Source organism: Ranitomeya imitator, chromosome 3, assembly GCF_032444005.1.
Source record: "Ranitomeya imitator isolate aRanImi1 chromosome 3, aRanImi1.pri, whole genome shotgun sequence".
Lineage (NCBI taxonomy): Eukaryota > Metazoa > Chordata > Amphibia > Anura > Dendrobatidae > Ranitomeya > Ranitomeya imitator.
In genome coordinates this window covers 231059014-231071356 of record NC_091284.1, presented here as the reverse complement: position 1 = coordinate 231071356, position 12343 = coordinate 231059014, and the positions used below count along the sequence as shown (strand labels likewise).

General features: G+C 41.1%; 1 protein-coding gene across 1 annotated transcript in view; it reads right to left on the bottom strand.

The window, feature by feature from the left end:
- Positions 1 to 12343, bottom strand: part of SRGAP2 (SLIT-ROBO Rho GTPase activating protein 2) — a 176383-nt gene that overhangs the window by 12399 nt on the left and 151641 nt on the right. The window contains exons 16-21 of the mRNA XM_069756261.1: positions 12190 to 12324; positions 9416 to 9521; positions 6952 to 7173; positions 4572 to 4651; positions 4012 to 4063; positions 2328 to 2477 (exon numbers count right to left, since the gene is read on the bottom strand). Coding sequence (XP_069612362.1) covers positions 2328 to 2477; positions 4012 to 4063; positions 4572 to 4651; positions 6952 to 7173; positions 9416 to 9521; positions 12190 to 12324 — 745 coding nt within the window. The remainder of the gene's footprint in view (positions 1 to 2327; positions 2478 to 4011; positions 4064 to 4571; positions 4652 to 6951; positions 7174 to 9415; positions 9522 to 12189; positions 12325 to 12343) is intronic.

Sequence of the window (12343 nt, the reverse complement as noted above, 5' to 3'; positions counted from 1 at the left end):
ATAAAATCCATAACAGAAAACTGTCTATAAACCATGTAGTACCTGCCCCAATGTCACTGTTCTGATACGGAGTCACATTACGTGATTTATTCGTGAAATATGTAAGCAGTAGCAATCCCAAATATATAACATTCCATCGGCACCGCACCCTTTACACGTGGTAGCGATCACAAAGAACACTGCAGGGCATGATCAGAAAAAGGAAACAGATTACGATAGCCTATTTAGTTAAGGGGAATATGACACGAGAAACTGACCTATTGGTTAAAAGAGATTTTGTTAAATGTTTTTTTACAATGTAATTTTTACACTTGTCACTAAGCTGAATAGTAGACTCCTACTTCTTGCTCTGCACAGAAGACTTTTCAGCAGTCTCATTATCATCACAAGCAAGATGACGATGAAAGGTCACATCCTTACATTCAGGTAACAAAGGATCCTCCATTGACAAAATGTAAGGTCACCGCTCATCTCCACCACTGCCTTCACAAGTAGGAATCCACCAATATTAGACCTGATGCTCAGTGTGCAGAGTATAGAAGCCCCCATTTGACTTTCGGACAGACTTACTGCCCCCAACTACTTACTTGTCTCTTCCCAAATTGTTTCTCTTTTCCATTTTTGGAATTCGTTGGTGATCCTGCTATGCATGTTTACTTTTTTCCCCCATGTTACATTGCCTTTCCTTCTGTAACTATTTTGCCTACCAATGTCCAGCGGTTTCATTGATGTTCTAGTCTCCATAAGTGCCCCTGCAGTTTGACTGACAGCTGCCTCAGCACTCATGCACTGCAGAAACGGCTGTCAGTCAGTGCCGGGACGTGCTTACAGCCGTGGTTCACAGTGTTTTGTACAGTGACTAATTGATCATGCCTTTTTGACTGAAAGCCGGGCGTCTCTCGGGAGGTATAAAATTCATATTCTCCCAGGAGCCAGGCTATCAGAACGGTGGCCGGGCACCTTTCTAACACTATTAACCCTGCAAATGCCAGTAAAGAGCATTACCCAATGCTACACGTTCACTTTAATATGCTTTGGACACTCTTTGATTATTTGTGAGAGTGTGCCTTTGCTGTAAAGTGCACATTGTTTGAGCTATGACAATTTTGGCACTAGGTAAGGCTAAACAATAGGTGGTGTAAATTTAGACAAAAGGGTCTAAAGATGCGCTTACCAAATATTAGTCACACAGTGACCACCACCATACACTGCCTAAATAGCAGTGCTAAATACTGCTCAGGTAACATGGCTGAGGCTCTGGGAGGTACAGTAGGTAGACTAGAAGGTCTTGCGGAAGGTGGTCGAGGCCAGTGGGGAGTTTTCCCCCTTCATCCTCATCCCGTGAAAGCTTCATTTACAGAATAAAAACTGCTGTAAATTGCACCAATGTTCTGCTGAACCAGATATTCTCCAGGTCAGCATTATTATTAGATAACCCCATTTGTAAATGGAGGCGTGGAGGTCTTTCTATATATCAATGTGTCTCCAGATTAGCAGGTCGCTGCAGAGGGTGCCTTTCTTTTCTCTGTGTGTGTGCAGCAATGCCATTTTAGCCAATAAACATATTTTTACCATTTTATGACCGGTTGTATGTAAGAAATATGGATTCCTCACGCAAGTTACAAATGTGTGGCATGTCAAACATGTAAAGCAAATCAAAGTGTCTGTGTATGGCGGCTGAAAAGAATGTTCTGCATATTTGGAAAGTTTGCTGGAATGCAATGAATACGTACATAAAAGGTAAAAAATATCACTAGATATTAAAGTTATTATGAGATTTCTGGGACCACAAAGTGTCTTTCTACAGCCAGCAGCTGGCCACAGAGGCAACATATTCATGATGAAATATAATCGCTGAAAGCCAAAATACACAGACCACCGGGGACCTGTGAAGCCGGAACACTTTACCAGTCGAAGATCATAGTCCCATTATAGTAATTACATACAGTAGTTAATACAGTACAAAGAAAAAACGGTGATAAAGTTCATCCAAGGGATGGGAAAGGACAAGGCAGGGGCACATGCACAACCACAATGCATGATCGGATCGATCACAAAACAGCGAATCTTTCCCTGCTAAGCCCAATTGTCGAGTCATTGGACATAATATTTAGAAAAGAACTTTAGATTGGAGATTATTACTCGAGTTTGTCATTTTGCAGCTTCCATGTCCCCTCTAGGAGTCAGACATCAATGCAACATTCTAAGCTCAGACCATAATAGTAAAATCCCAGAATAAAACTAAATGTCTCCAGCTATATATCATTTACTGCTACCATAATCATCAATGGAACAAGGATGTCAATGCTGTTATTATCAGCCCTTACTTGTTTATATTAGCCAGGTAAATGTCAGCCACGTGGCTCCCTGTGGGGCAGCTGAGACTCGCTCTAGCTGTGACCTTTTCTTCCACCAATGGCTCCGAACTCTGCTCTGGGTCCGATCGGGGACTGGATCGCTCACTAGGGGGGTCATCACTGTCGAGACAAGAGTAATTAGCTAGGTGTTTTCAAATGACTGGATAAATTAGCATTAAATATGTAGTGCTTAGGAAACATACAGTGCATGCCGGCACAATACATTTCATGCCAGTGAATGAGTCCATACAGTATGTGTGTGTGCGTGTGTGTAATATTAATTAATATATATATATATATATATATATATATATATATATATATATATATATATATATATATATATATATATATATATATTTTTTATACACATATATACCGTATATACTAGGGTATAAGCCGACCCCACTAATTTTGCCACAAAAAAACTGGGAAAACTTAATCACTCGAGTATAAGCCTAGGGTGGGAAATGCAGCAGCTACCGGTAAATGTCAAAAGTAAAAATAGATACCAATAAAAGTAAAATTAATTGAGACATCAGTAGGTTAAGTGTTTTTGAATATCCATATTGAATCAGGAGCCCCATATAATGCTCCATACAGTTTATGATGGGCCCCATAAGATGCTCCTTATTAAAATATGCCCCATATAATCCTGCATAAAGATTAATAATGGCCCCATAAGATGCTCCATACAGACACTTGCCCCATATACCGTAATGCTCCACAAACATTAATTATGGCCCCATACAGACACTTGCCCCATATAGTGCTGCACAAACGTTATGGCCCCTTATAGTGCTGCACAAATATTATGGCCCCATATAGTGCTGCACAAATGTTATGGCCCCTTATAGTGCTGCACAAATATTATGGCCCCATATAGTGCTGCACAAATGTTATGGCCCCATAAGATGCTCCATACAGACACTTGTCCCACTTGCCCCATTTGCTGTTGCTGCGATAAAAAAAAATAAAATAAAAAATCACATACTCACCTCTCCGTTGCTCAGGCCCCCGGCACTTTCAATAGTTACCTGCTCCTCGTTCTGGTGCAGCTCCATCTTCCGCACTGACGCTCAGCAGAGGGCGCGCACTAACTATGTCACCACGCCCTCTGACCTGAGCGTCACTGCTGAAGACAGAGCGACGCCCGGAACGAGGAGCAGGTGACTATCGCGCAGCGCTCCCCTCCCCGTATACTCACCTGGTCCAGGCGCTGTGCAGTCCCTGCTTCCCCGACGCCGCAGCTTCATCCTGTACTGAGCAGCCAACGTTACCGCTCATTACAGTAATGAATATGCGGCTCCACCTCTATGGGAGGTGGAGCCGCATATTCATTACTGTAATGAGCGGTACCATGTGACCGCTCAGTACAGGAAGAAGCTGCTGCTGCCGGCGTCGGGAAAGCCAGGGACGTGCAGTGACCGCACCAGGAGTTGGTAAGTATAATTTCACAGTCCCCGCTCCCCCTCCCGACCCCTGGTTATGACTCGAGTATAAGCCGAGAGGGGGACTTTCAGCCCAAAAAAGTGGGCTGAAAATCTTGGCTTATACTTGAGTATATACAGTATCTATCTATCTATCACATACATGCATACACACACCTGAACATGGAGATCTGAAGTATCAATATAGACATATGAGCACATACCTTCCACTTGCTGGTATCCGCCTGCTGTATGCAATGCTATTAGGATGAGACCCTGCATGGAGAAAGAGACAAGCTAAATTATTTATAATGAAGAACAATTAGGGTGTAAAAGGCACACACGTCTTAGTAAGACTGGCAGAAAGTTATATCAGACTGGGCACTGCCGGCTCGGATTATTAATGAGCGTTATTATTATTATTATTATTATTATTATTATATCTGGCATATAGTAGGAAACAAAATTAAAAAGAAATGTAACATGGCTTTCTCACAGATTCTGGTGTGGCTCAACTTTACTCATTGGTGCAGAATAAAATATGCTTCCAAATTTTACTACCCAGAGAAAACAGGTCTGATTTTTGTTTTAACCTCCACACCCTTTCCATTGCCAATCCCCCCCAACCAGTTTCTTCACAGATGCCGCTCCTCTGAGGAAGGGACTCTTGTAGAGGTTATCAGCACCCAGAGATATTTGGGAAGAAACCAGCCATCCACGACTGGGTCCCTTGTCTTCAAGGAATCGGATGAGCTCTCTACGTTACATGTACCCTTGTACTTACCGTCTTCTGTGCTGTGCATCTCCGATGTCATATCCAAACCGGAGTCTTCAGTGGAGATAGGTTCACTGTGTGAACTCTCACTACAGATATAAGAGGAAAGGAAATTCAACAGGCGTCAGTAAGATCAAGACATTGCAATACAGAAATTGTCCTATCATCTTAAAATATTACATGTAAGTATAATATTGTAGAGACTCCACCCGGCTGATCATAAAGGTCTCCGTTCTGGTTTATCGAGGGGTTCCCAAGTAGGGAAACTTCCTCTATGGTAGGCACATGTCGCCTCTCTATTACTGAGATATGACCTTGCTTACTTTATGTAAATCAAGGCCTCTAGTCATCAAGATTAGATTTTTTTTTTAGCCAACTAGGTGTCATCATCAAAAAGACTGATACATAACAGCTGAGGACCACACCGACTTGGCTAGAGAAAAAAAAATAGATTTATTTCCAGGAAATAAAAGGCCATATCTCAGGAATGGAGTGGAAGTGATGGGTCCTTATTTCACCCCTTCCAGATATGGCTATTTTCCATTTTTTTTTTTTAAACACTTTAAATTTTTCCTTCCCTTCTTCCAAGAGCTAGAACTTTTTTATTGATCTGTTGCCATAGACATTATCAAGTCTTGTTTTTTTGAGGAACAAGGTGTAGTTTTGAATGACAGTTCATTTTAACATGTAATAAAGTGGAAAATAGGGGGGGAAAAAAACAACGCAATTCAGAAATTGTTTTTTTGGGTTTCATTTGTACAGAATTCATTGTGTTGGGAAAAAAAATACCTGGCAATTTGAGTCTCCATGTCAGTAGGAATAGCTCTGGAGGATATCCACTAAGTTAAAACATAACCTTTAATAAGTATAAATAAAAAAAATCGGATCCTAACAAAACACATACATAAACAATACAAACGTGCCCAAGTGAACCAGTGCTTGAGATAAAAAATTGGATCAGTCTTACCAATTTAGACGGACATATGGAAAGGATCTCTCAAAGTCCATGAGGGTGGTGGTTCCAAGTGCTAAGGGCCAAGGGTAGGGAAAGGTACACTGCCACTGTCTTCCCTGTAAACCCTTAGAAGAACTCCTGTCCTGACAAGGAAAGGCCCCGAGTGAGCCCTGCTATGGGAATCCACCAACCAAAGTGTAGCCCTAAATGTCTCTCTTCTCCCTACGCGTTTCAACTCCGATGGGGGAGCATCATCAGGGGAGTTATATGATCAAAGAGGTACCAATGGGTCCCCTCAATAGTCCTAAACAGGACAGTCCAAAAAAGTCCATACAGGTCCGTATCAGTCCGTATCAAATAAGTCCCGCAGTGGCTGGGAGATCCCAAAGAAATCAAAGATGCTGGCTGTGCCTGCAGCTTAGATAAGTCCATGTTAGTACAATTACTGCAATACACACTTGTATAATGGGATCCAAGAGGTATCGTTTCTCCTTGCGGAGAGTGACATGATAAGCATGTCGAGGTGAGGAGACAAAGCCGCAATGCTCCTCTGGGAAATATGCAAATTGTCTCTTCAGAGAGGAAGAGGACTAGAACTCTTGTGCCACCTATTGGAAGTAGCAATCCTAACAGTCAATGTCGACCCTTTAACGAGCCTTGTCACATGACTTAGGATAATAGCCAAACCATTGAGATTCTGGTTTGGCTATTATCCTAAGCCATGTGACAAGGCTCGTTAAAGGGTCGACATTGACTGTTAGGATTGCTACTTCCAATAGGTGGCACTAGAGTTCTAGTCCTCTTCCTCTCTGAAGAGACAATTTGCACACTTGTATAATAAAATTTTTGGGGAACTTGTATTAGAAAAAAAATAAATAAAAAAAGGTGTGCCATCATTGACCTCCACTGTTTTTATTTTTTGTCGATGGAGCAGTTTCACATATGGAGATTGCCTTTTGCATGACACACTGACATTTTTATTTATACAATTTGGGTTACATATGATCGTTTCATAGATTTTTTACAGCAGGTTTGTGCAGTTGTGGTGACCGAAAAATCATAATACAGAAGTTTCATTTTCTTCCTCTTTATGGTGTTTACCATAAGGTTCAATAATTTTATATTTTGAAAAAACTGTACTTTTACAGATACAGCGTTATCACATGTATTTGTCTTTTTTAATTAATAAGAGAAAGGGAATAGGGTTCTTCGTCATATTTAAAACTTTTATTAATATTATTTTACTTTACTTCTTAGTCCCATCAGTGGACTTGAATGTGTGATTGCTTGATTGGTTCTCAGCAATTGCGTTGTTCGATGGGAGCTTGTTCAAGAGCGCACCACCGATTAATGGTAACTCGACAGTGACAACAATACACCATAGAGGAAATAATAGACTAAAAACTAAAAAAAATGATAATTTTGATATCATACCAGTCTTCACCACCACCGCCAGCCATATAAACTGGTCCATCCAGCTCACGTTGGCCAGGGAAGATACTCTCATGATGCATGATGATGGTCTTGATAAATTCATTGACATGCGACTGGCAAGAAACTTGGTCCACGTTGTCAGGTACACATACCAGTGTGGGACCGAAGCAGATGGCAAGATTGTAGGGGTCCATCATGTTATCATCACTGAACTGAGAAAGACTGGGTGCAAAAGACCAAACAGAAGAAACAGATCAATGAATGAAAATAGGACAATAATAATCCACAGGTATATGGTCAAACATTGGTTAGTGTAATGTTAGATCTTGTCCGAGGAGAACAATCCCTTTCCCTAGCCTGCATTAATGTATATGAACCAACCCCTATTGGTCAGAGAATAAAGCCAGTGCAAAGTGTGGTCTTGCCTTGTTGGAGTCATCGCAAAGCAGACAGTTCCTGTTTACACAATATAGAACCAAAATACCAAATATGTCGCAGGAGACTTAACTAAATTACTACAATAATATTCACTCTGCCCAGATTAATAGCCAGGGTATACATTCGAAGGATTGAAATATTTTATCTTCCCTTGTCTCATTCTGTTTACATTGTAGAGGGATGTGAATTGTCTATAGCCGGTTGTCTTTGCGACTTTTTCTTATTACCAGTTTTCCAGCAGTGCTCTTTTTAGGAGTTGTGAAAGTGTCAATTTAGCTATTTTTTAGAGACATGCATTTCTCACTTGTCATCCGTGTGCAGTCTGTATGCAATCAGCTTTTTACAGCAGCAGTTAATAATTTACGAGTCCATTTACTGTGTCCTATATTAAAGATATGTTATATCTGTAAAAAAAATGTATGCTATATATATGGCATCCACTTTTTTGTGCCTAGAGTCCTTGTGTTGTCCATTTTTTAAGGATAGCACTTGGACTAAAAATATGGTTGAGCAAGTCCTTAGGATGAGCAGGGAGAGCATAGAAGCAGTGCAGGGTCCACAGAGAACAAGTAATCTTATTAAATAATGACTTTGGTCAAAGAGGATGATGTGGGTGACCCAGAGTACTAGATTACATTAGAATAAATTACTACTTTATATGACTTATTGCTCCTCTACCATACACCGAGCCTGTGCCGTGCCAGTATCAGCACATGTAACATTATTGACTGCAAGTGTCGGGATAGACATACTAGGTGAAGTCAGAGGAACGTTAGGAACCATTTATGCATCTTCAGACTGTATAGGAGTCTCAGGACGGAGTTTTATAGGTGGAGTGGGCAAGCAGGGAGGATGGCACAGATACAACTCTGGCTTTTGGAAAATGTAGCCTTGAGGCACTGAAGAAAGGCCTCTTTCACACTTCCGTCGTGGGGCCTCCGTTGCAATCCGTCGTTTTGGGCAAAAAACGGATCCTGCAAATGTGCTTGCAGGACGCGTTTTTTGCCCATAGACTTGTATTAGCAACGGGTGGCCACACGTCGCGTCCGTCGTGCGACGGATCCGTCGTGTTTTGGCGGACCGTCACAAAAAAGTTCAATGTAACGGTTTTTTTGTGCGTCGCGTCCGCCATTTTCGACCACGCATGCGCAGCCGAAACTCTGCCCCCTCCTCCCCGGACTGCAGAATGGGCAGCGGATGAGTTGAAAAACTGCATCCGCTGCCCACGTCGTGCAGTAATTTCACAACGTCCGTCGGTATGTCGGGCCGACGCATACCGACGGAAATGTGAAAGAAGCCAATGACGACATGAAGTTCAGGATGTGTGGCTGATGTGGAGCTAAAAAAGGAAAATAAGATAACAGGGAGGTTTGGTGACTCAACACAGGCAAAGCCAGATTTTTTTTTTTTGGACCCGGATAATCCCTTTAAAGATCCATTAAGGACTGTCACCCAGCTCTCCTGGATTCCAGAAGGTAAATGTGATGCATATAGCTTGGTAGGAAGGGGCGTATCAGTACAGATAGACTTGCCATTCAACTCCCCCAACACTTTCTATTATTTTTAAGACAACACTGGGGATCTATTTAAGAAGTATTTCGGGAGTTTGGGGGACTTCTTGAATGACAATCATCATAAGAGGTGTAATGTAATTTGGGGTATCTACTTCAATATTGGTGGTGTGAATACTGATTCTACCTTAAAGGCTCGTATATATGCTAAGTAGCTCTTGACCTAACAACTGACAGCCATCACTTCCGATTTCCCCATACACAAGACTAGCACTGGTTTATCGTTGCACAGATGAAAAGGATGGGGCGTTGAAATTCAACAAGCTGGATCCCTCTCTCCTCAGTCATCAGCCAGGAAATTGTCAGGAGGCTGATAGATGAAGATCTTTACAGAGCAGTAAATTTAAGTAAATGATAGAAATCTGAGTGTGAACCATGTTCTTTTTCCCACACTTCCATGACATCATTAGCCGATGTACCATGGTTAATATACACGTTGGTCATGAAACACTTACTGATTGAGGAAGGCAAAAAGGTATCTCATAAGGACAAGCGTGGGAGAATGGAGGCAGAGTAGAACTTTGCGTATGTGAGAGGCTCGCTCCTGCATGTTGTCCAGAGCTGCAAAGCAGAAACCAATCATTTAGTCACTGTATTTTCTATGGGATTATGAACAATGATAACTGAAAAGGTTAACTGCACCCAGAAACAGATAGGTTGTCACATGGGAGAAACATGGTGATGCATCTCCACATCAAGGGACTTCCTCTATAATAAAACAAGATGACGATACGCTCCCACTTCAGTAAGCTTCCTGACTCAGAGTCATCACTTGGCACGCTTTCTTCCCAGTGCCCCTCCCCCATCCGCAAATACATCATTCCTATTAGGTCATTTTAGTTCTCCAGGGAAATGACCTGTAGAACCCATTAATAGAAAAATGTATATTAACTCTTTTACTATACTTCATTGTTTCCTTTTCTTAATAGCCAAGTGGATTAAAAAAATAAAAAAGCAGTGTGTGTTTACAAGCATCTTCCAGCCTGAAGTGAAAAATATTTTATCCATTATATAATAAAAAAGTTCCACAAACTTTAAAAAAAAAAAAAAAAAAAAACAACAACAGTACAATGCAAATATTTTAGGCAGGTGTGGAAAAAATGCTGCAAATTAAGAATGCTTACAAAAATAAAAAAAGTTCATAGTTTTATCAATTCGCAAAATGCAAAGTGAATTAACAAAAAAGAATTTTTCATCAACTCAATGTTTGATGTGACAACTCGTTGCCTTCACATCAGCGTCAAAGAACCAAATTCTTCTATCACACTTGCTCAGCTTTTGAAGGAGGTCGGCAGGAAGATTTTCCAAACATCTTGGAGAACTAACCAAAGATCTGGATGTCGGCTTGCACAAAACCTTCTGTCTCTTCATGTAATCCCAGACAGACAGACTTGATGATGTTGAGATCAGGGTTCTGTGGGGGCCACATCATCACTTCCAGGATTCCCTTTCACTGGTTTATGGTGAAGACAGTTCTCAACATGATCTGTAAGCTTGGGGTCGCTGTCCTGCTGCAGAATAAATGAGGAGCCAATCAGATGCCTCCCTGATGGTATTGCATGATGGATAAATGTCTGTCTATATTTCACAGCATTAAAACAATGGGAAATGGGGAACATTTAGGACCACAGACGCAGTGATCCACCAAGGAAACTTTGTGCAGCAGAGGAAAGACACATCATGACTGCTTCATTTGAAATTGGAAGATGATGTCCAGCAGTGCCATCAGTTCAGAGCTGACCGCAACCAGTGGGACCAGCTACACCCATCTATGGTTCAAGAAAGTCTGGCCAAAAACATGAACAAAAACATAGGAACTAGTGTGCAGAAAAAATATCAGCAGGTGCTCTGGACTGACGATTCAGTTTGTGAAATACTTGGCGTTAATGGAAGGAAGTTCATTCGTTGAAGGGTTGGTGAGTGTTAAAACAGGCAAAAGTGAAGCATGGGGGAAGTTGCTGCCAAATTTGAGGCTGCATTTCATCAAATGAAAGAGGGGAGTTGCTCAGGATTAAGGATGTCCAGAATTATGAGAAATACAGGCAGATAGTTATCCATCATACAATACCATCAGAGAGGAGTTTGATTGCCTCCAAATGTACTATACTGCAATACATACATCAAATGTCATTAAGAATTTTCAACAGTCCAAAAAAAAAAAAAAGGAGTCCTGGAAGTGATTATATGATCCCGATAGAACCCGGATATCAATAACATTGAGTCTGTGTAGGATTACATGAAGAGATATTACATGAATGATTTGCCAGAGCCTACATCCACAGAAGATCTGCGGTTAGTTCTCCAAGATGTTTGGAACAAGCTCCCTGCCGACCTCCTTCAAAAACTGTGTGCAAGTGCTTTGAAGGCAAGGTGGTCCCATTATTGTGAATCTATCAGTAGGATCAATTCTCCTAAACCGTCTATATGGGCATGTAGGTCATAGAAAGTTAACTAAAATGACACCTTGCTATCTCCGATCTGATGTGTTATACCAGAGTATTCCATACTTTTCTTAGTGCTTATTCACATGTCATTAATTGATCAGAAGTTACATGCCACACCAGGTGTGGAATTTACAGACAAAACTTATAATCAAAAGATTTACACCTGTTCTAAATTTTGGAGACACTCCTGGTTTTGACATACATATACTGATTTTCCAGATGCAGATCTGCATGTGAATTAACCACCAGAGCTTATTTTAAATGAAAGGAAGGGTTACCAGTGGAGACATGTAATGACTGACAGCTTCCTCTCCTGAGCTACATGTCTCACACAAGTAATGTCCTCTTTAATTTAAAATAAGCTCTGGGGGATTCTCATGCAGGTCTGTTTCCAGCCCATAGATCTTAACAAAAACGTGGATTTCTCTGGAATAAAACTTGAAGAGACCGCAGATATCAAGGTATCATTTTATTCATCTTATACCGTAAACAGTTTAGAGAGTGGATGGTTTTGATAGATTAACATTAACGCCATACACATTAGATAAAAGCACACAGATGGTGGAACAACGCAAATATGAACAAATCATATGGCGATCGAGCGTTCCACCAGCAATGGGGCATTTCAGATGCTCAAACTGGCCACATGTGCTCAAGTGATACCAGAGGAATAGGTTGAACATACACTTTGTGTGACCCCAGTTTTACTTCTTGAGTTGAGATAACTACTTTATTAGAAAAACTTGAAAACTTCAATGAAACAAACAAGATATGTAGGTCCTTACAAACACAGCTTAAGAGGTCATGGAAGATGTCTTTAGGAAAAAGAGGTGTTGACAGTCCACGAAAATAAAGTTTGAGAACCCCGGCCACAGAGTCTAGATCATGGTCATTTTGATCTTCTTCTAGAGGGTCCTCTCCTGTCATAAAATATTAAAG